Raw genomic sequence first — 23,781 nt, forward strand, 5'->3', positions numbered from 1 at the left:
ACCGCATAGTGAGATATCTGTCGAAGTGGGTGCTTAATCAGTTTGGGTACATTCAGACTGTCCCGAGACATCAATGTGAGAGTGCACCTCCATAGGAGACCTTATGTGATATCACCCTCCACTTTCAGCGTGCTCTTGATTATGCGCTGACACCTTAGCAGTTGGGTAACCTTGCACTGCATGGTGTAGAGGCAGCAGAGGGATACATCCAATGGTTTTATGACGTCTCTCATCCACGTATGATTCTTCCAAACTAGGAGGTTCCGGTGCCAAGGCCACCAGAGCGGGAGGTCATTGATGAAATTGCTGCTCAGGAGGATGGACATCATGGGTTCTTAGAGCTGGGCGGAAGATTTGGTAGTATCAAGGACCATGTGTATGATGTTATGATCAGTGGTGAGGTGCAGGAAAGGTCTGAGGCATGAAATCATTTGGAGGAAATCTTGAGAGATGTTTATGGTTGGAAGGTTTATCGTTGTAGGCTTAATGTTGAGGGTGGCAAAGGTGGCAGGGGTGCTAAGAGCGTAGTGATATTGGGGTGATTGTACTTTTTAATTATGTTAATGTTTGAATATTTTGCATGATTTTTAGTTATGTAACATTTGGATAATTTTAATTTTTATATTTGATTAATGTTTGAATGTTTGAAAAAATATGTTCTGTTGTTAATTGTTATGTTCTGAATTCAATTTTCTGTTTGAACATATGGTCAAAGGCCAAAACAGATGGCTAAATGCGCCAAAACAGAGTATCAGCCAAAACATATGGCTTCAGCCTCTGTACTGATATAGTTCGGATTATATAATCAGGACAACATTGACACTTTTCAGATTATATAATTCGGAAACATATTTTTTCACCCAAATGTTGACTTTCTATAGGGTGATTGACACTTTTCAGATTACATAATTCGGAAAGTGTAAAACCAATCCAAATTGTATAATCTGAATCCATCCAACGCACATTGACATCAACATCCATCAGGGTACTTCAAGTTCCAAAATCCACAAATTTGTCTAGATCTCATAATCCGAAAGCAGTTCGGATTATGAAATACGGACTAGGGGTATTTTTGGTAAAAAAATAGGGCGTGCTAGAATCCAATAGGGTGGGTAAAGTAATAGTCTTATAAGATGGTATCAGAGCCTCCGTTAAGATCCATTTGGCTACCAGGTTTCTGCTATCTAGCCACCCACCATTTATGTTCATGAACCAAGCCCAATAGTGTTTGTCGAGAGGGAGTGTGTTAAAGAGTCTCACATTGGACAAAAGATGACACAAACTTGTGTTTAAAAGTGGGGACAATCCTCACCTCATAAACCAGTTTTGTGAGGCTGTGTTACGCCCAACCAAGATTTCTAAGCGAGATGTTTCTACATATAGTCATTTGGCAATTTAATTATTTCTCTATTAAACAACAATAGGGTAGTCATTCTCCTATACTAATTTCCTCTCAACTATCTCATGGACTATAAAGTCACCTTGTTCTTGATCGGTCACCTGTGAAAATATGTTATAACTTGTATCTAAAATTATTCTTTTTTTAGAAAAATAAACAATATTTATTCATTTAGATCGATAGAGTACATTGATACAATACAAGTTCGCTAAAAACAAAAAGGATCAATGTGCAAACAAACTCATAACATCCATGTTAATAGAATAAAACGGCAAAGTACATAGGACTACAAATATGACTATATTTAAGTATATGGAATACTCACGCCTTCGGATTTCCAACGTTTACGACACCAAAGTCATTGATTAGATCTGCACTGGATGGAAGTTGATCTAACAATCTGAATTGAACAAACAGATAAACAAAACGACAAGACAAACAATGTCACATAAAATGATGAACAAAACAACTTTGCATTAAGACAACGAAATCACAAAAGCAAAAAAAAAACTAAATAGATGTGAAAAGTCTTATTTAAATAAAAGGGAACCAGAAAAATGATTTAGAAGGGTGATTTGGGGTCAAAAATTAACTCTCAAACATCTCTCTTTGGTGGATGAATTGGAGAAGAAACTAGTGTTTTTGGTGACGTCTTACAAGAGAGATTATGTTATCATGTCAAAATTTCAACAATTGGCATCAAAGCTATATTTTATGGCTATTGTAGTATTTGACCTAACTATTGCAATAATCAAAATTCTTAAGATTGAACATTGCTTGTAAAATTTATCTCCAATTTTTTGCTGGTGGGCGAAGTTTGAACCCCGGACCTTGCATATATTATGCATTGTCTATACCAACTGAGCTAAGCTCACGAGAACAAAATTTATCTCCAATATTTCGATAAACAGCGTGACTACTTTTTTTATCCTTTAATTAAAAAATATTTAAATATGTTTTTGCCTCTAAAATTACTAACTTTTATTTTCCGTCACAATAAAAAAAAATGATACTTTGTCGTTCCTATAAATTTTTCCTATATACATTTTTAATATATGCTAAAATCAAAATAGTTTTTTTTAGGGAAAAACAATGGTGTTTTTATACCTAAACTTTTGAATTTTGGAATGATATTTTGAAGGTATGTTTAGAACATTATAAAATGTGTTTGTAAATTCCACTTATTGTGTTTGTCATATTGTATATGATATTTTCACATTTCTAATGAGTCATGAATTGAACCCTAGACCACTTGCTTAAGGGGCTTAAATTTCTTACCACTTTGGTCAATTCATTGTAGCGGGTGTGATTGTATATTCTATTTTTTTAAGAGGTGATTCTATATTCTATTAAATTTTTTTTGTTTTTGAATAAGTTAAAATGAAATATATTACCACAACACAAAGGCCTTCCTAGCAAAAGGAGTGCAAAGGAAGAAAAACCTGAGTTCAAACAAGAGAGTGAATAATATTTACAAGGCTAACGCCTAACCACCAAAAGCCAACATACAAGGAAAAAGAAACAATTAGCCAATGCCTAAAATAGAGAAAGAACTAAGCCACCAACCATGGTAATTAAGGGGAAGGCTGGCATGTTTCCCCTTCAACCACGTGAAAGTCAGAGACTTGATCTTGTCCACCACCTGCGTAATAGAGCAAATTTTGTTGTTGAAAATTCTATTGTTTCTTTCTTTCCATATTTCCCAAACTGTTGCAAACCAAATAACTTGTAACATAGACCGCCTTGTTTTGGCCACACCACCCATAAACCCAAACTGATAAAAGTGACTAGTAGCATCACCTGGCAAAACCGCAGCTAGTCCAAGCCACCTAAGAATATAATACCAAACAGAACCAAAAATAGTACAATGTAATAATAAGTGTGAAGATGTTTCCAACTCCCCACACCCTCCGACACACAGCTGAGCATCAACACCAATTACATGACGACGGTATAGATTATTTTTAGTAGGTAACCAATCGCGAAACAATCGCCAAGCAAATAAAATCACCTTCAATGGAACATCCCTATGCCACAGAGAAGAGACAGACACCTCAGGAGCATCAGGAACATTAGCAGTTAAATAGTTGTAAGCACTACGAGCAGTGTACACGGAAGAAGATTCCAACCGCCACACCCTCCTGTCAACCCTGTCAATCTGCAAATTAACCGTAAAAAGTAAAATCCTAAGTTCCCCTAGCATTTCCTCTTCCCACGCGAACAATCTACGCCTCCAACTCCAAGCCCCCCCCTCCAGTCCCCCACCCTAACAAGTGCAGACTAAAAACAGATCGCTCTTCAACACTGACAGCTCATATAATCTAGTGAAACGATCTCTAATAGACATTCCTCCCACCCACACATCCGTCCAAAATAAAGTATTACTACCATCTCCCACTATCTGACTAACGTTACCAAGAAACCACTCCTCGGAACGCAAAGCCGAAATTTCCCTCCACCAAACAGAGGCTTCACGACCCCCCTCCTTCACTCTGCCATCCTCTACACCGTATCTAGCAGACAACACCCTAAACCACAAACTATCTCTATCCACCAACAATCTCCAACACCACTTCCCTAGAAGGGCTAAATTAAAATCCCTAATTCTCCTTACCCCCAAACCTCCAACCTCCCAACTCCCACATATAATTTGCCAATCTATCCAAGATATTTTCCTGTGGTCTACACCCCCCCCCCCCCCCCCAATTTTTTTTTAAAAAGTAGATTCTATAGAGGAAAAGATACCTGACGGAGCTTTGAAAAAAGAAAGAGCATAAACAGGCAACGATGACAGGACAGACTTCAACAGAACCAGCCGGCCACCCAATGACAAATATCTCGAACTCCACCCCGACAGTATAGAGTTAATGCGCTTAATAAGACGTTCCCAAAAAGTCAATCTACGCGCATTACCACCAATTTGCAATCCAAGATACATAAAAGGAATAGCACCAACCTTGCAGTTCAAAACCATCGCTGCTTCAACTAACCAAGAACCCGACACATTCACTCCAACTAGGAGATTCTTAGAAAACCTTGTAGTTCTATTAAAAAATATTAATTGTTTGGCAAAACAATTACTACTAATCATTCAAATTATTTTAGTATGATTTGTGAATTTGTTTTATACCAAGCATATTTTATATTAACTTATTTTGATATGGGAGTGATTGGTTGGAGTTCAACTATTTTTAACCAATATATTTTTACTTGTATAATCAAATTAAACAAAATAATTAGTTAAATGATCTGGAGTATTTTTTTAGCTCAAGATATAGATATTTTAAGTTGAACGATTTGGAATAAGTTATAAAACCAAACAGTTCATTTCATAATATCACAAAAAGTTGTACAAGTTACATAAAATATAAAACTTTACAATAACCTAATAACGTAAGTTAGCTTTCAAATCCAACTTGTTTCACGCAAAAACGATTTATGTAGCAAAAATATGAGTAATTTACTAACAGGGTAATACAAGTTATTATTTGGAGAATTTTACCCTCTTCTCTCACGGTTCCTACACAAAATTTATTCATTTAGGGGTCTTGTATGACCCCCAAAGCTTGTCCTAAAAATCATCAAACAAGGAAAACAATTTTTAATATGGATCATACATACTAAATCAAGTAATTAACATACAAGGAAGTCATGCACAACATCAATATCTTAAATTCTATGCTTGTTTCGTGATTCAATACATTCATAAGCTAAAACCCAAAGTCCAAGATCATAACCCTAACCAATGCATGTGAGATGAGGGGAATAATAGAACTCACCTCTTATATTCTATGAAGATGTTGATGCTTCAAGCTCCTAACGTCCTTTGAATTTTTGCTTCCATAATTTCTTTTCATCTTCATGAAACCTTAATTCTTCTTATCTTATTATTCCTCTTTGTTTTCTCCAACCGTCTCTCATTCTCTATGGTTAAACACTTAATTTATGCAATCAGTTGTATGATTGAAGGTGTGATTTTGGTCTACTTTATGATTTCTCAAGAATAGGGAAGAATGGGTTTTCTTTGGGTTGTTGTTGAGCGTATAAGAGGAGCAAAGAAGGAAGTGATGAGCGAAGTTTGTTGGGTAGTGGCTTATATAGGGAGGTCACAAATAGCAAGTTACCAAACTGCCCTTATTATTGTGTTTAATCCCAAGACACCCTCAAAATCTGAATTCTTATCTTATGTCTAAGAAAATTGTTGTTAACACATTGCATAAGGTTGTGTCACACATGTAAAATACGTTTTTGCTCCTTCGGTAGTTAACTGCCGAATTATGAAACCGGCTACAGTTAACTACCTAGGAAAATTGAAAACTTCGGCAGTTAACTGCAGAGGAATCCTCACCCCCCCCCCCCCCCGTTTTTTTTTTTACAAAAACCATTGATTTTTTTTATTCTTTAAACCTAAATTTTCCTTAATTAAATTTAATTCTTTAATCCTTTTAAGGAATTAAACACAATTTTTTTTATGATTTCATTCATGTGATTTTGTTGCCATAAATGAAGAAATATGAGAGATGAATAATATCTGCAATCGGTAGTTAATGGACCTAAAATGATAATTCAATAAAAAAAATGCAAAAACAAAAAACGTTACAAATGATAGAATAATTATATTTGTAATTATTAGTAATTAATTATAATATTTAAGATACTTTTTTGTTGTTCACAAATTATAATATTTCATCTCTCTTTCAAATAATTATATTTGTAATTATTCTATCAATAATATCTTTTTTTTGTACAAATAAAACCACTTTTCTATTCTTAAAAGAAACATTTTTTTAATTAATAAACGTGATTGAATATGTAGTAATTCTAGGATCTCATATTTTTTTATTTATGGCAACAAAATCATATGAATGAAATCAACAACTTTATAAAAAGAATCGTGTATTTAATGGCAACAAAATCCATATTTCTTCATTTATGGCAACAAAATCACGTGAATGAAATCATGAAAAGAATTATGTTTAATTCCTTAAAAGGATTAAAGAATTAAATTTAATTAAGGAAAATTTTGGTTTAAAGAATAAAAAGAATTAATGGTTTTTGTAAAAAAAAAAAAAGGGTTTGAGGATTCCTCGGCAGTTAACTGCCGAAGTTTTCAATTTTCCTCGGTAGTTAATTGCCGAAGTTTTCCTCGGTAGTTAACTGCAGCCGGTTTCATAATTCGGTAGTTAACTGCCGAGGGGGCAAAAACGTATTTTACATGTGTGACACAGCCTTATGCAATGTGTCAACAACAATTTTCTATGTCTAAAGCACTAATAACTCTTGATACCCTCAAGAATACTCATACTTAGGTATTATTTGGCATCCTAAGTTTTGAGATATTACAATTGATTACTTCTTAACCTATGATAAATGTGGATATGAAGAGATCATCCATTGTATACTACACAATATGATGTGTGTGTGGGTAAAAAAACTGAAAAACCAAAGTGAACTGCTGAACTAAACTGAACAAAAAAAACTGAACTATTACTAACAGTTATGAAACTGAACTGAAATAGTTCAGTTTGGTTCAAAACAATTCAGTTCCATTCGAAACAGTTCGGTTCAGTTCGGAATAGTTCAATTCAGTCCAGTAAATAAAATTCGATTTTGTTTGTTATGCTTGAGACCATTACATATGATCAAGAAAAAATGTTCACTTGAATAAGGTGGCTACCTTTACGCAAAGGGTTGAAATAAATTTCATACATTCTCCTCCTTATCATGCTTAAGTCAATAGATAGACCAAGAGGACCAGTCAAATGATTATTGATTTGATTAAGAGAAACATCGAAGACCAATCGATAAGAAGTCATTTGGGTCATACGAAATTATAAAATGACCACTACCGGTTTGACCTCTATCAGCTTAGCTATGGTCAAGACAAAATACTACCTTAAGGAATTAATGTAGGTTCATTAAGGGTTGCCAAACAAAATTAACTCAATATTCATGAATACCAACACATTATGTTTATGTAGTTAGACTTTCTAGATGAAGATCGACTAATGGACTTAACCATACTTGGGAGTTTCAAGTAAAAAAATGGACAAATCCTACAATAAACGAATCAAGGTTAAGTGATTTGATGAAGGTGATCTAGTTTGAAAAACCATTTACTAATAAAAATTAAGAATCCTAAGTATGAAAAATGGTCACCAAATTGAGAAAGACTATTTTATTAGTAAAACTAATGACAGAGGATTCTATCGGCTAGTGAACACAGAAGGCGAAGAGTTTGGACAACATGAATAAATTTTCCTATAAATACTCATCTTCTACGATCTTTAAAGGCACATAAGCTATCAAGCCCACTTTATTTACGTAATTTTATTCCTTTACCTTTCCATCTTTATCTTTATTTACATTTTTTTCTTTATCCAGTAGCTAAAAATTCCAAAAAAAACCGTACTTAACGCTCTACTGGAGGAGCAGTTAAGAAACATATAACTTGGACATACAATTCCTTCCACAAAAGAATTGCTTGAAGAAAGAAAATCACAATTAAAGACTATTAACCAATAACTCAACTAAATCACTAATTCAACAACAATAATAATATGAAATGAGATCTCTCACATTAGTGAGAAGCTTACCATGACAAATTTGCCAAAAGAAGATATAAATATTTTCATGGTGAGACCATGCCAATTCCATAGCCTAACTTTAAATTATGATGTCATATTTTCCTTGAGAATTAGAAGAGACAAAATAGAGGTAGTGTTAGCGTGATTATATAAAGAACGAAGCATAAAAAAAGAGGAGAAAAAACAAAGAAAGAAAAAAAAAAATGTAAAGAAAAGATAGAAAATGATATTAACGTTGACACTTATATTCTCTCGATGACCCTACACACACTTCAAAAACCAGAACAATATAGTTGGAGCTGAGTTGGAAAATAAATCATATTATAGTGGAACTAGCAAAGACAAAAATAATATTAATTAATTGCGACTATCTTGTAACGGTAATCTTTTATGGAATAATGTTTAATACCTGTTTGATCACACAATTCTGTATAAAAAAACTTTTTGGACACACAAAGTGAAAAAGGTAAAAGTATAATAGATTAAATAATGCATGCTTTTAAACTAAGTACTAATAATATACCTTTTAACGTGTGTCTATATCTTTTTTATTTGTTCAAAAACATTTAAATAAGATGATATTGAATTTTTTTTCTTCTGTATAACAGAGTCCTAAGTTCGAATTCAACAATGTAAAAAATTACAATAGTTCAATGTTAGAGAATGTTAATATTGTTTTGCAGGACCATATTGTTGACAGGTGGAGGTGACTTATCGATCCTATTAACGATTATTATGTTAGGGGAACACATCACTTTCTTACGATGGCCAAGCCTTCAGTTGACAGGGGGTTGTCTGCTGATGTTTGGCATAAGCAAGCCCTGTTAAAGGTTAATTTGTTTGCATGGCGACTTATCCGTAACAGTCTTTCTACCAAAGACAATCTTGTGCGGCGGCGTGTTCTTCTAAATGACGACAATGTATGTGTCAGAGGATGTGATTCATTGGAGATTGCAGAACACCTTTTCCTAGGCTGCGATATCTTTGTAAGCGTGTGGTCCTTGGTCTTGCAGTGGATGCACTTATCCTTCGTTGCGCCAGCTATAGTTTGCGATCATCTTCTTCAGTTCAGTCACCGGGCGGGGTTCCCGAAATCATCACATTCTTTCTTCAAAATAATCTGGCTAGCATGTGTCTGGGTTATTTGGAAGGAAATGAACAACCAGGTGTTTAATCAGAAGACACTTGATTCCCAGGCTATTTTAGACAAGGTTAAGCTGTTCTCTTTACTATGGTTAAAGGTTAATATGTCTACTTTTGTATTCGCCTACCATGATTGGTGGCGCCACCGTTTATCATGTATGGACGTTTTGGTGTAATTTTCATCCTTTCTGATTTTTGGTTATCATCGTGCTCTTTATTGAACTAAACTAATAAATCTGCATACGGTTTCAAATTTTTTTTTTAAACTACACAATTAAAAAAAAATCCTTCAAAAAAAAAATTCTTTCAAAAATAAAAAATCCTTCAAAAAAACAAAAACTGCATATGCTCATGTAAAATTGAGTAAGCTTTACACCGACAGTGTCTTTTAAATCCTATCATAAAACTTGTTTAAAAATGAAGGAATTAATAAACATTATTGCCGACAAAATTTAAATTTTAAAAACTTACATCAAACCAAAACGTTACATTTAATTTTCCATATTCTCTCAAATTCATACATTTCATGTGAACCAAACAAATCACAAAAAAAAAAAAAAAAAAAACCATTTTTTTTGTTTCTTCACATTCTTTATCTTCAACCTTTCTCCACAATTCAAGAAACCCCCAAAACCCTAGATCGATCAAATCCACCACCGTTTGTAAATCTCGGTGGTGGAAACTGAAATTCGCGTTCTCCGTTGCTGAAATTCGAAATAAAAATTGAATTTTTTCATTAGGAATTGCTCTGATTGATTTGAATTGCAGGTTCTAGGGTTTTTTTGGGGTGTTGAAACTGAAATTTCAGTTATTTGTTGCTGAAGTTTGAAAAAACAGCGACTTTTTTCATTGGGGTTGTTTAGTTTTTTTGAATTGAAGTTTCTAGGATTTGGTTTTGGGGGTTGAAAATGGGAAGTAGAAAGGAAGAAGAGAAGATTGAGAAAATTATTAGGGGGCTTATGAAGCTTCCGCCGAATCGAAGATGTATCAACTGTAATAGTTTGGTAAATTTCACTTTTTTTATATTCAAATTTTGATTTTTTGTTCTTTGGTTTGAATTGTAAAGTTTTGATTATGTTTGGGTTTGTTATTGTTTTTGTGTTATTTGGTTAATTAATTTGAAGGTTAAGTGGGGTTTAGTTGAAACAATTTAATTTTGATTCGATGATAAAACAATTTAATTTTTGAGTTTCTGCATTTGCATGAAATTATGATGATTTTGTTCATTTTGAACTAATGTTTAGCATTTGCATGATGGTGATAAAATTGATCACGCGTTATTTGATTAGTTAATTTGAAGGTTAAGTAGGTTTAGTTGCTGTGAACTGAGAAAGTTTGAAAATGTTAATTTGTAGATAATATTATAATTTTGGAGCTTTACCTTCTTTTTTTTGTGGAACCCCAAAATTTTAATGATTTTGACATAATTACACTAATCATTTCAAAATCAGGTTATTTTGGGTGCATAGAGGCAAGGTTTTAAATAGGGTTGTAGTAACCGTTGTGTTACGATAGTCGATATTGTGGAGAATCATGTTCAAATGTTGTGGACCGTTTAGAACACCATATAAAGGTGGTTACATGAAAGGAAATAATATTGATCATGTGTGTTTCTTTTTATCGAAATTCATTGCAATGTTCAGGTTTTTATTTTGTTTTGCTCTAGTAATGTTAGGGCACTTGTGAAGTTCAGGTTTTTATTTTGTTTTGCTCTAGTAATGTTAGGGCATTGTGAAATGAAAAGATTTGAGGTTTAGTCTAGTTGTTGAGAGCTGAGAAGGTTTGAAAATGTTTGAGGAATTTGATGCAAAACTTAAAGTTTGTAGTTTTACCTTCCTTTTTGTGGAACCTCTGTTATAAAGATTTTGACAATTTAGCCGACTGTTTAGCATTTGCATAAAGGCAGGGTTTTAAATAGAGGTTGCCGTAACCCCCGTGTCGCGATATTTGATATTTCGGGGAGTCATATAAAATGTCGTGGACTGTTATTTAAAACACTGCATGCAGGTCATTACATAAAAGGAAATAAAATTGATCTTGTTTGTTTCATTTTCTCGACACCCTTTGTAATGTGCATAAAAGGCAGGGTTTTAAATAGCGGTTGCAGTAACCGTTGCTTCATGCTATTCAATATTGTGGAGAATCATGGTCAAATGTTGTCATGAACTGTTATTTAAAACACTTCATGAATATGGTTGCTAAAATGGAAATAAAATTGATCATGTGTGTTTCTTTTTCTCGACGTTCTTTGCAATGTTGCAGGATTTTATTATGATTTGCTCTAGGAATTTTAGGGTACTTGTTAAATGTTATGGTTTGGTCTCTTTTATAAGACGATTCTGGTTTAATTTAAATGCAATTATTTATACAGGGACCTCAGTATGTATGTACGACGTTTTGGACCTTCGTTTGCATCACTTGCAGTGGAATTCAGTGAGTTCCTTTTCATTTTATTTATAAACTCTTGCTTTATGATCCATCTTTCATATCTTTTGTTCTGTATGAATTTTTTGTTGTTGTATTTTGCATTCCAGTTTGAGCATATACTCAATATATGTGCCATTAATTTGTGTGAGGGATCTGGTATTTGCTACCATTTACTAAGGATTCCAGCACCCTCATAATAAGGCAGCACCGCTATTTAGTATAAAATGTTATTGTACGAAATTGTTCAGAATTCCATCTAACCAATTGTTGCATATTTCATGCAATATTAGTGCCTATGAAACATACACTATTCAGCATTTCTCTAAAAGACAACACCAATGAAATATGCATACAAACATACAATTGTTGTCAAGATTGCGATTTAAATCGCTACATCGTACGAGTTTATGATCTTACTTGCCCCCTCCAATCTAAATTGTGAACAAGATCACGTTTTGAGTGAAATCGTAGCAAGATTGAAGCGAAATCATTTCTGGATTGTGAAATCACAAGATTCTGTGCGATCTTGGGCATTTATAGGCACAAAATCTCAAAACTCTTCTAGTTTCGGGTCATGGGGAAGATGAACAATCAAGTGCTGCTGGTAATGGAAATAGGCAGCTAGGAGAAAAGAAAATTAGTGTTACGGGTATTGGGTTGGGCTGGTCATGTGAGAGAGGGGTCCCATTTTCTTTTTTCTCAATTTTCCTTCTAACATTAGTTTGGGCCGAGTTCTATCCATGAAGGCCCAATCATAGATTAATAAAAGAACGGGGTATTAATTTTCAATATCTCCTAACCATATAAAATTTATTATATTATAACTAATATTAATATATCTTAATAGTCAACTAATTATAATCCGTGCTAATATTTTTAAATAATATATGTGTGTGTAATTTTCATTTTAGTAGGATCTTACAATCTTTGTCATGATCTTATGTTTTATGATCTTGCTACCCCCCCTTGTTAATTAGGTAGGATCTTCTGATCCTAGTTATGATCTTACGAGTTATGATCTTCACCCCTCTCCCGATCTTATTCAAGATCTCGATCCTGATAACCTTGGACTCACAGATAAATAGGGATAAATAGGTATAAATATATTGGAAACCACCTTGTTAGGAATTCAAATTCATTGCATACACATGGTTTGATTACCACCAGCTCCAGCTCCAGTTAATCACAAATACATATTTTTAATAATTTTACTTCTGCACTCAATTTTATTTAAAAACTCTGATACTAATTTAAAAGTGGCTTTCGTTATGAATTAGGTTAGATTATTATTAATTTTTTTTGAATTTCGGCTGTACTTGTGGACAATTTAGACGCGAGATAATTTTCTCAGTAAAAAAGGAATCCTCCTGATAGTTATTGTTTCTAAAGTAAATATTTGACTTTTTTGTAGTAAATAAATTTCATGCGCACTTAAAATTATGATCTGGATTCAACTTATAGTCAAAGTTGTGTAGCTTGTTTTGTGTTTCGCGAACATCATGTTCTGTCTTCTACTAATCCTTTTTGTTGATGTTTTTATTTTCTTTGCACAATGAGATGTTCCTTTTTGTGGTATTCTTGTACTCACCTATTTATTTTAATGTCATGCAGTCGTGAGTTTACTCACCGTGTGAAGTCAGTTTCAATGGCAAAGTTCAATTTTCAAGAAGTTGATGCTCTTCAAAATGGTGGTAACCAGGTATAATATAAGGGTGCATTTTCTTTATTTGTGGCTATTCTTTGTTGAAAAGAGATTGATCCGCGATTGTTTCATTTAAGCGTGCAAGGGATTTGTATTTGAAAGATTGGGACTTCCAAAGACAACGGTTGCCAGATAGCAGGTATAAATACAATTATGTGGTTCGCTGTTACATCCACTAAACTAACATCATGTTATGCATAATTCATAGTGTAACATCATGTTATGCTTTTGCAGCAATGTCAACAAAGTAAGGGAGTTCATAAGGAATGTATATGTGGATAAAAGATATGCTGGAACAAAGTCGTCTGAAAAGCCTCCGAGAGATGCACAGGCAATATATTCTTAGCCATTGATTGTTTTTCGGAACATGTACATATATGGTTTAAGCCTTGATTTGCCATTTCTTTTTTCCATCGAAACAAAACCTTTGTTCTAAATATTATAAGTCAATTCCATTGAATTCAATTCAGTTAGAAAATTGAAAGTTCAAACAAATGAAAAGAATAGAAATATGTTATATATGAATATGGTGATCACACTGATCTTATTTCCACTGTTGTGCATGCAATTGTTTACTAGAAACTTAGACTGGTGAAGTTAAATGGCACCATAGAAATCAATGAAAATATCAGATTGATGTAATTAAATGTTCCACTGTCCTCATAATTCAAATTAGTTTCATCCTTAGTTAAATGCTAACATTTTATAACTGAAATTATCTGTAGAGCCCCGCAATTAATGAAGACGAGGTTAGGCGTGCCAGTTCGTATCATTCATATTCTCAAAGTCCTCCATATGATAATCAATACGAGGATCGACGCTATGGAACGCAAGCAGGGGCTCTGACAAGGAAGCCTGGTTCAGATAAAGTCCGTTATGAAGGGAAGATGGCTAGTATTATTTTTAGTCCTGGTCGTTTCAGTGATCACTCGTATGATGAGAGATTTGCTAATGAGGGATCTGGTCCAAGAAATTCTGACTTTTCCGTGTCTAGTGGTCGTGAGCAATTCAAGCCTGATGTTCAGTCTCCTAAGTTTGGGTTTAACAGTCCATCTTTTAAGCGTCCTGGTTCTAGTTCAAGTGAAGATGTGTGGACTCAAGCAAAAATTGCAGCTCTCGAATCTAATGCCGCTGCCAAGAGAGATGCAGATGGAAATCATCGTCCGCAGGTTTCTCTCTCTCTCTCTCTCTCTCTCTCTCTATCTCTCTCTCTCTTTCTCTCTCTCTCTCTCTCTCTCTCTCTCTCTCTCTCTCTCTCTCCTGTTTTATAAAGATATATGCTTGCTTGAAATAGTTTTTATTTCTTCTTCTCTAGTAATGTGATACAAAAAGCCACCAAATTAAAGTGATGTTATAATGGTGACTGTCTAGCTTTGTAATCCAAAAGGGTTGGGTTTAAATCACCACATGGGAATGTATGGCCTAGTGCCTCCCCCTAAATAACAATATTTCTCCTCCTGGCCTCCCCTTTTTTTTCTTATAAAAAAAGGGCAACCCGGTGCACTAAAGCTCCCGCATACGCAGGGTCCGGGAAGGGGTCCCACCATTCGGTGTGTTGTACGCAGCCTTACCCTGTCTTTTACACAAGAGGCTTTTTTTTTCTTATATGCAACATAATTTTAAGTAAATTTTTGTTACAGAAAGGGAAGATAGTAACGATAATAATCTAGATTTGGAACAAGGGAAAAGTATAATAATTTACAGTTTACTCAGTATAAGGGACATTGTATAAAAGATAGCAAGATGACATCTTCAAAATAGCCATTAAAAGGTGACATCTGTAATCAGTAAAAGCAGAACCTTATGGAAGAGAGAAAATTGAGCCGTATTCATTAATGCACGGTTTACTATGTTTATCATTGTTCACTACACCTCACCGTTATCAGTGTCAATCCTACTAAAAGGGGGCATGGACCGTCCGTCCAATCTAATTTTACACCGACTCCCAATGAAAATCAAATATGTGGAAGATATTTTTAAAAAACGGTTACAAAGTGGGTTTATGTAGCTTTTATTAGATCTCATTGTAAAACTAATTTACACTGACAGTGCATCACCATTAAACTCATAATTGAGGTCTTTTTCTGATGTCCAATCGTTCAAATTTTACATGTCTAAAGTGACCAAGAGTTGGCTTAGTATGAGTGATTTATTATCATTAAAACTCTTGATATACCTGCACTTTGAATGATTTTCAATTTATTTTACTTATTTATTTATTACATTAAACTAGTGCTTTTGGTTATATTTTTGAAGCAAGTGGATCATGTATTTCTCCTACATCTTATACTTTTTTTTTTTTTGAGAGGACCTACATCTTATACTTGAAATTCGTTTGTTTTCTTTCCCCAGAGAACTACATCATTGCAATCAACAGACAGCAACCTTTCGACCTTAAGATCTTACAATTCTGGCGGTCCAGTTGATTTTTTCTCAGAAGCTTTCCAATCTTCAGAGTCCTTTCAAGATAAAGCATTAGGAAATTCACTGCCATCTGGTCCTGCAAGATCGGTTAACTTGGACCTTTCCAAGGCACCAGCGGTATCAGCTTCATCTGTTGATCTTTTTCAAACGGTTGCACCATCTCAATCTGCATTAGGACATCTGTTTCAACTATCTGATAAGGAAGCAGCTCCATCTTTCAATGGAAGTCAACCTACGCAAACATCCCAAGTCGCATCTATTGATTTCTTTGCGGATCTTCCTCAGCAGCCTTCTGCTGCAACCTCAGATGCAAAATCAGTGGAGTTATCCATCCCTAAAAATGAAGGGTGGGCAACATTTGATACGCCTCAGTTCATATCATCTACTACACAAGTGGAAATTCCTGCACCAGTACCTTCAAGTGCTGAATCTTTACAGGATAGGTTTGATCCATTTTCAACCTTAAATGGAAATTTCCAAATGCCATCTTTTGAAATGCCTAGTGTCGGTGTACCTTCATCTGTTACATCTAATGTATGGCATGATGGTGTATGGAATGGAGAAAAACAAGTTCCTGTTATGGCAACAGACACTCAAGTAAGTTCAGAAATTAGGTCAATTATTGGTTTTGCATTTTTGTGCTGAGTTAGATATAAAATTATTCACAAGCTTATCACCAATTGCTTGCGTTGGTTGTGATATGCTATTCTGCATAATAAATGGACTCTGTCATTTGCATTTGTTCCACATCAACTTTAAAAAACACTATGGGGAATACATCGAAATTTCAATAGGGTTTTTTATTTTGTTACTGAACAGCCATGGAATGCATTTGAAGATTCTGGCACTCATCTTCCAGTGGATGGCAATAATCAAGGATTACGATCGCATAATTTCTCATCAGAAAGTTTTGGCTTAAGCTCTTCTGAGGTTGGGGTATGTTTGTTGTATTACCATGATAGTCTATACTCTATATGATCAAATTTTGGTTTTAAGTTCTTATTAAATAAAAACCAGGCACCGGTTAAAGCTGGAATCCAAGGCGTTGCTCCTATTGGAACATTTGATAATCATGAATTCCCATCAAATGTAAGTGACTCATCATATATTTCTCCACTGATTTGTTCTCCAAGGTTGATTAAGTTTTTCTTTTATTTAATGTCGGTATTTTGTTTGATATTTCAGGGAGATATTCAACCTAATGGAATCAATCGTAAATCAACTAATCCATTTGATTTTCCCTTTGATTCTGATGTAGAACAGAACAATATGGTATGTCCTAGACCGTGTATAGATTAGATTCACATCTATCAATTAGTATTTCTTGTTATGTGTACTGTGTAAGCCTATTGCCCTTATTGCCCTCATTATACTAGATCGTAATTATTAATCTCTTACAATGATGTTCATTCCTCTTATGACACAATAGAAGGTTTCTGGTGTGTGATTGTTGGCATTTCTATTGTGCCCTGTAACTTTATACTTAGTCATTCTAGGGCCTGTTTGGATTGTACTTATTTGAGCATATCTACTGATACAAGCACTAGTGAGACTGTCTGAAAAAGCTTATGGTTACAGCTTATGACATGTAAATTAGATGTTTTCAATTGATTTACATAAACTTTTCAGGATAGCTTATGAAAACAGCATAGCTTATATGTGAACAATTTGACTTTATTTTATAATTTGTTACAGAGATAACTTAAATACAAGTGCTTGATTGAGCTGTTTATCTAAATAGGGCTCTAGTCTGTTCATTCTTTATTACACTGTTCCTATTGACCATTATAAGCTTTTCAAAGGCTTCAACAAATATTTTTAAGAATTGTATTTCAGTTGATTCTTATCATATGCATTTCAGCACTGGTTGTGTGTCCGCCGTCAGAAAAGATATAAAATGTCTGCGAGATGCTAACTTGATCTTTAGTTTCCCATCATATCTAAAATGTCTGTTGTTTCAATTGCAGTTCCTTGATATGAACTCTTTGCAAGCTGCTCTGCCAGATGCCCTTTTGCCAGCCACATTTGGTGGTATCCCTGAACCTTGGCTCCCTCAAAATACAGTGACCCCATATATTTCATCTGCAGAAGGTAATCCTAAAAACTTGAACTGAAAGTTTGAACCATCTCATACAGACTCTCGTCTCAGTAGTTAGTGCGAATGAAATACTTACGTTGTTATAATTTTCCCAATGTAATTCTACTCTTATTTTGATTCTTCTATGTAGGTGGTTTCTCATTCATGGCCGTGCACACACCAACTTCACAATTACAGTAAGTTGCATTGCATACATAGCCCTTACTCCCTGCTATTTATTCCCCCTTCTTTATGGTCGTTCTAATTCGTTGAAATCTATTGACATGTGTATTCCTTGTGATTGCATTGTTTTACTTTGGAAATATTTAGCATTTGTAAATGTAGTCCGTGAATGTGATGTTACATGATTCCTTACCAATGTTGAGATAGGAATGTTGGCTGCTTAGTGACACTGAATCAACTTTTTAAATTTTTCAAAGATTATTTGTAGGGCCGGTTAAGTATATTTTTGGTCATGGAAATCACAACTTTTTCTCTTAGCCCTTCTAAAAAATATTTTTGTTAATACTTGTAAATATACCACTGTTTACTTTTGATTTTTGTTTTCGTTTTAGTTCCTGTGAAATTAGCCCGGGTAATATGTAATATTTATCTTAGTCCTTATGTGGCTTGTATTGGAGGGACTAAAATCAAATACTCTTCATATGGACTAATTTCCATATGAACTAGTTTTACAAGGACCAAAACAAAACAACATGGACCAAAGACAGTATGTGGTATATTAGGCACATCTTGTTATGGGTTCCTTGTAGGCACATCTTGTGCTTGATTGGGACGCTCCTCTTTTAATATATTTGTGTTTGGCTTATTGAAAAAATAGTGGTACATTAGCAAGGATAAAAAAATGAAAAATTTAAAAGCAAAAAGTGGTATATTTGCGGGGACCAAAACATGTATCTTAAATTTCATCTTTTTGATTGATCATCAGATGTGTCTGAATAATGTAATGTTTGATGGACCAATTTCCCACTATGTGGCTATTGGCTCTCTATCTTCTTCTCTTTCTCCAGATTTTGATGAAAGCCAATATATTCAATTCTATGCAGTAGTTTTTAATTGAGTTGCATATTGACAGGAACATCCAAGCACAGGAACCAGTTGCGTCGTTTGGCGGAAATCCATTTGCATAGAATAATTCCTGTACATTGTACTATTGTTTCCAAATAGAAAGTCATATGTAGCCAACTATGAAGCACAAATACTCCTCGGATAAGGCATGTCCCGGTTTCCGATACTTATTGTTTCCGACACAACACTAACACATGATTACATTGAATCATGCCATTTTGTAAAATTATTATCGGTGTTAGACATGTCCGTGTTTGTGTATGCTTCATAGGTAGCCAGCCAGTGTTAGATACTGAAGAAGTAATGTCTGATGCTCTTTAGATCAAAATGTAACTCATTACTTCCATTTGAGGAAGGCATTGCAATTCATAGTCCCTACTATATTTTCAGGCAATGATTTGTAATACTATAATTTAACAGACTATAGTTAGACTTCTTGATATTTATTGACTAAAATCAGTTTGAGTTTGAGATTGAAACTATTAATGATATTTTTGTTCTCATTGTAATTATAAATAGTGCATCTGATATATTGCTCAGCCTATTCAATGAATGCAACATCCCTACTACATTATTCTTTATTATTTCATATGGATTTGTTGATAAGGGTTGAAGTTGGTATCTATTGTCAATATTTAGTTATTAGTTATACCAACTTTTGTAACAGATACTAGTTATTAGTTATACCAAATCAAAGGGATATACTCTTTTATTTATATGCAAACTACTTTGGAGGCACAATCTTAATTGCATGGTGTTGCTTGATATAAGTTGGTGTTGTGAAATATTAGTAGTTGAAAAAGGTTGAACATATAATATACAGGACAAATTTTCATTAATTATCCCTAACCACATTTTCTAAGGTAAAATATGATAAACCTTTTCTTGATGCCTAAAGTTTTGATTAGGGGGAGAAACATCTCCATGTAAGACTAGAGAGAACAAGTAACCTTTGTGATAAATTTACGATGTAACAAGAAACATCTCCATATAAATGGTTTATATATGGATATGGTTTGGTTGGTCAAAATATCCAACCATGCACAACCCTATAACTAACGCACAACCTATCAGGGTGAGCGAAAGATTCAACCATATATGTCAACTTCACTTGGTACATATGGGACTTTTTAACATCCAAAAATTCCTGTGACTGCATAACTTGATATTAAGGTATCTATTGTTAAAATGTAAAAAGAACATATCAGTCATCTTCTAAATTTGATGTATGTTAAAAATACAACAAAGCTAAATGAAAGACAAGAAAATGATACATTTAATTTCCACCAAAAGCTACCTACATATCTTTATCCCAAAAATTCTTAGGTACAGGTATTGGTTTCAGTTCTTTCTCTATACTTGGAGGGGACATGGAGTACCTCCTAACCCTATTTAACTTCAATTTCATAGCAGGAACTTTATGTGAAACAGCTTGCCAAATCATTTGTACAGCATCACCTTCCTTAGATGGAAAATTATACTCAAAGAAATGTTCAACCTCTTTCAACTTGTTCCACATTCTTGTCCATTCTTCTTTGCCTATACTCCTGATGAAATTTAGGAGATAGTTTTCCTTAATAGCATCGCTAGTTCGAACAAATACGCAGAACTCGGAGTAGTCGAGTACATCCTCGAACGGTAGCTCAATTTCATCACTGATGATCACAGGGACACAATGACTAGCAATTGCGTCGAACAAGCGGTTTGATGAAGGTGTGTCGCCTGCTATGTTTAGGCAAAATTTCGACAAACGCATTCCTTCTGTTGCTTTCTTGATTCCATCTTTTTGAATGCTTCCAAATGAAAAATGTACATCCTTTTCATTTTTCAAAGAATAATATAGTTCTTGCCTTACATAACCTCCCTATTCACAAGAAGAAGAAAACAATTGAAGCCAATAAGTGCAAAAAATTTAAATACAAAATCATATGACAAAAATGCAATTGATGAACTTAAATAAGAAAGCCATTCACATTTGGATAAACAACTTACTTAAGCTCTTATAGTCTAAATGCTTATCATATGTATAAGTACTTATGTGTAAGCTATGTCTTACAGACATGTCATAAGCTCTCCTAAACAGTCTCACAAGTGCTTGTGCCATTAAATAAGCTCAGATAAGTCAAACTAAACACCCTATATTCATATTTACTTAAGACACAACTTTAATCCCAAAGAAAGACATTCTTTTGTAATATTTCATCTTAGTGTACAAAACTTAGTTAATCAAAAACTATGATATTGATGAATTAATAAAGTCTTCCAAAAGAATAAAGAACCAGAGAGAAAAAAAAAAAAATACAAAGATATTAAGGAACAAGAGAGACATACATCTTTTCTATAGATTGCTCCTTGGAAATACAACAATGTTGTACGGCTATCAAAGTTGGAGTTATCATTGACATAAGAAGTGATTAAATGCTTATAAGGTGCAATCACATCTTTCTCAACATTAGCTATACTTGAAGGATATCTTCCAAAATCTGAGAGTATAAATGTAGCTGGCCACAATTTCATTCTTGCATCCAACATACTGTTTGGATGGTGTGCTATAATCACATGATCTTTTCCCTTTGACCTTTTCCATTCCTCTTGAGATGTCACATACTTCACTAACTCCTCTTGAAGCATTATGTTCTTTGTTATCTTCTCATTTGGTCTATGTTTCGAGTTTCGGTTATAGCTCAACGACGAAAAGAATGGCACGAATATAATATCGGCTTCACTAGAGTTTCGAACACGTATCACAGTCTTCGCCTTAGGAGCATTCGGAATTTCGGAAGCAAGAATGTCTAATGTAAGCCAAAATTCTATACTATGTTGCAAATTCAAACCTCCAGGGTAACCAGGTATTGTTTTTCTAACATTAGGCCAAACACTATTTCCACTTGGTTTCCAATCCAATAATCCAAAATGAAACTCTGATGGTAAATCATACATGAAAACTTTTAGAAGAAAATCATCATTTCTATTTCTACATTTTCCACCATCTTTTGGCTTGTTTGTTTCACTTTCATCTTCACTATCCACGAGTATTGCTCGGTTCCCGAATGAGGACTCGATATTTAAGACTTTTGTATGAAATTTCGAATCTTCTGGGGTGGAAAAAAGCTTTGAATTTGGCAACAAGTTGTGATCAATGAAATGAGGACGATTTGTGGATCGCAAAACGAAGAACCATGACACGAAGAACATAATTGATATCATTGTGAACAAGAAAAGCAATGAATTTTTTGAAACAAGTTTGAAAGAATTTATATTTCTCTCAACCATTGTTATAGCTTTAGTACTCACAACTCAAAATCACTAATTCAACACTTTTGTGAAAACTTGAGAGAAAATGCACAAAAATAATCAAACGCATATATTTACAAGGTTTATTCAAAGAATAATCCAACCCTAGATGTCTTGAGTGATTCCTAGCTACATAGATAACATTATGCAATTATATTGAAAACCCATTTGGCATAAGAATAAAGGGTAACCAAAAGTACAAAACTTTACCAATAAATCTATCTAATTATGAAAATGTCAATGCACAAACCAAACAAAACTTTGGCAAAAAGTTCAACAAAGAAACATGAAGAAAGAAACAAAAATGGTTGTCTTAGTGACTATGTAATTTTTTGTGTCATTGTAGTGTTTGTGTGTTATGGTTAGAATTGGAATGGAATGGAATGGAAGAAGAGAGCGTGTGAATAGGATCTAACCATGGAACTGGTTTTCTATGCATTGAACTTCACTATTTTTGTGCCAAATGAAACTCTATGCGTTTTACATTGAATTCTCTTGATTTTTATTTTGGTACAATGATTTCTATTAATTTATTATTATGATATATCGCATATACTCCATTAAGATTATCATACTAATAAACAAATGTTGTTACATGAGAGGCGATTTATCCTAGAAAAAATATTGTAATATATTGTTTGTTATGATAGAGAGATAACATTATATACGTAATTGTTGAAGTTTGAAAGTTAGATTTTCCACTTATTCACGGTGAATTTTTAGCAAAGTGCCATAATTATATTTGAATATATATTTTATTAGTTATTCTAATCTTTAAAATTTTATTCCATTATGTATTTTGATTTTTAAATGTGTCTTATGATAATCAATTTAATTCATACTTTGTAATTTACGGTGACAATACTTATACTTCATATGTTTATTTCGTCAAAAAAAAATACTTCATATATTTAAGCAATAAAATTACAATTTACTCCTTTTGCTCAAGGAGAGTAATGTATCCACTAGGCTATTAGACAAAAAAAAAAAAAACGAAAGAGAGGGTAATGTATCCTCGTGTAATTATATGTGTGAGTTCTATCCACTAGGCTACTAGACGAAAAAACAAAAGAGAGGGTAATGTATCCTAAGTGTAATTTTTATATTCGGTAGGAATCAAGACATTACAACTTTTGTTGTCATGTGGGGTAGATATTATTTGAGGCAGGTAAGATTGTAAGAAACAATATATTTTTTTGAAGGAAGGGAAGAAACAATTTTATATTCCTTCAAAAAAGAAACAATATTGTACATTTACTTTTTATATTTTCAATGGTAGTAAATAAATAATTAAGCCAATGAAAGTATTAGTAAAATCTAGCTCAACTATTTTGTCGTAGTTACTCTGATTTGATTTTCGAATCTCATGTATATGTGTGATTTTTAAATTGTGTTTGTCACTCCTTAAAAAAAAAAAACAATTTGAAACAATTTCGTAGTACAATATTTAAACTTTTTTATTTTAATTGCAATCTCAGTTTCATCGTTTTTTTGTTCCTAATTTCAATTTTTAAATAAGGAATAATTTTTTCAATGGCATGTTAGGTTTTTCGTTCTGTGTGTCCTAATCCTAACCAATGACTTGCCTTAACATTAGTTGTGTGTAGTATATATATTTATTTATGTTGTACAATAATGA

General features: G+C 33.6%; 2 protein-coding genes and 1 long non-coding RNA gene across 4 annotated transcripts; 1 reads left to right on the forward strand and 2 right to left on the reverse strand.

Moving 5' to 3' along the window:
- Nucleotides 1-1,552: 1,552 nt before the first annotated feature.
- Nucleotides 1,553-8,357, reverse strand: LOC146913543 (uncharacterized). Its single transcript, XR_015013633.1, has 2 exons — nucleotides 7,996-8,357; nucleotides 1,553-1,799 (listed from the first exon to the last, which is right to left on the reverse strand). It is a non-coding gene; the product is annotated as an uncharacterized LOC146913543 (long non-coding RNA).
- Nucleotides 8,358-9,646: 1,289 nt separating this feature from the next.
- ZIGA4 (ARF GAP-like zinc finger-containing protein ZIGA4) lies at nucleotides 9,647-19,364 on the forward strand. Of its 2 annotated transcripts, none has more exons than XM_085716727.1 (13): nucleotides 9,647-10,133; nucleotides 11,501-11,562; nucleotides 13,168-13,255; nucleotides 13,336-13,397; nucleotides 13,493-13,589; nucleotides 13,984-14,427; nucleotides 15,611-16,279; nucleotides 16,502-16,618; nucleotides 16,700-16,771; nucleotides 16,868-16,954; nucleotides 17,650-17,773; nucleotides 17,911-17,956; nucleotides 18,856-19,364. In XM_085716727.1, exons 1-13 carry the CDS (start codon nucleotides 10,038-10,040, stop codon nucleotides 18,908-18,910), a joined length of 2,019 nt encoding a protein of 672 aa, XP_085572853.1. In that variant the 5' UTR covers nucleotides 9,647-10,037; the 3' UTR covers nucleotides 18,911-19,364. The 2 variants fall into 2 exon arrangements, with proteins under 2 accessions (XP_085572853.1, XP_085572854.1); XM_085716728.1 differs by having other exon boundaries at nucleotides 16,502-16,612.
- A 634-nt stretch (nucleotides 19,365-19,998) lies between these two features.
- Nucleotides 19,999-22,692, reverse strand: LOC146913545 (putative arabinosyltransferase ARAD1). The gene is made up of 2 exons (XM_085716729.1): nucleotides 21,180-22,692; nucleotides 19,999-20,712 (listed from the first exon to the last, which is right to left on the reverse strand). Exons 1-2 carry the CDS (start codon nucleotides 22,119-22,121, stop codon nucleotides 20,146-20,148), a joined length of 1,509 nt encoding a protein of 502 aa, XP_085572855.1. The 5' UTR covers nucleotides 22,122-22,692; the 3' UTR covers nucleotides 19,999-20,145.
- Between the last annotated feature and the right edge of the window lie 1,089 nt (nucleotides 22,693-23,781).

Source organism: Medicago sativa, chromosome 6 (assembly GCF_051527215.1).
Source record: "Medicago sativa cultivar Bolivia chromosome 6, Bolivia_mono, whole genome shotgun sequence".
NCBI classification, from domain to species: Eukaryota; Viridiplantae; Streptophyta; class Magnoliopsida; order Fabales; family Fabaceae; genus Medicago; species Medicago sativa.

What these genes read in the sequence shown, in the direction of transcription:
- ZIGA4 (XM_085716727.1), top strand. Translation starts at nt 10,038, where the DNA reads ATGGGAAGTAGAAAGGAAGAAGAGAAGATTGAGAAAATTATTAGGGGG. An exon ending in GTATCAACTGTAATAGTTTG is followed by an intron (nt 10,134 to 11,500) that starts GTAAATTTCACT and finishes TTATTTATACAG; the next exon opens with GGACCTCAGTATGTATGTAC. An exon ending in CAACGGTTGCCAGATAGCAG is followed by an intron (nt 13,398 to 13,492) that starts GTATAAATACAA and finishes ATGCTTTTGCAG; the next exon opens with CAATGTCAACAAAGTAAGGG.
- LOC146913545 (XM_085716729.1), bottom strand. Translation starts at nt 22,121, where the DNA reads ATGGTTGAGAGAAATATAAATTCTTTCAAACTTGTTTCAAAAAATTCA. An exon ending in GAGCAATCTATAGAAAAGAT is followed by an intron (nt 20,713 to 21,179) that starts GTATGTCTCTCT and finishes TCTTGTGAATAG; the next exon opens with GGAGGTTATGTAAGGCAAGA.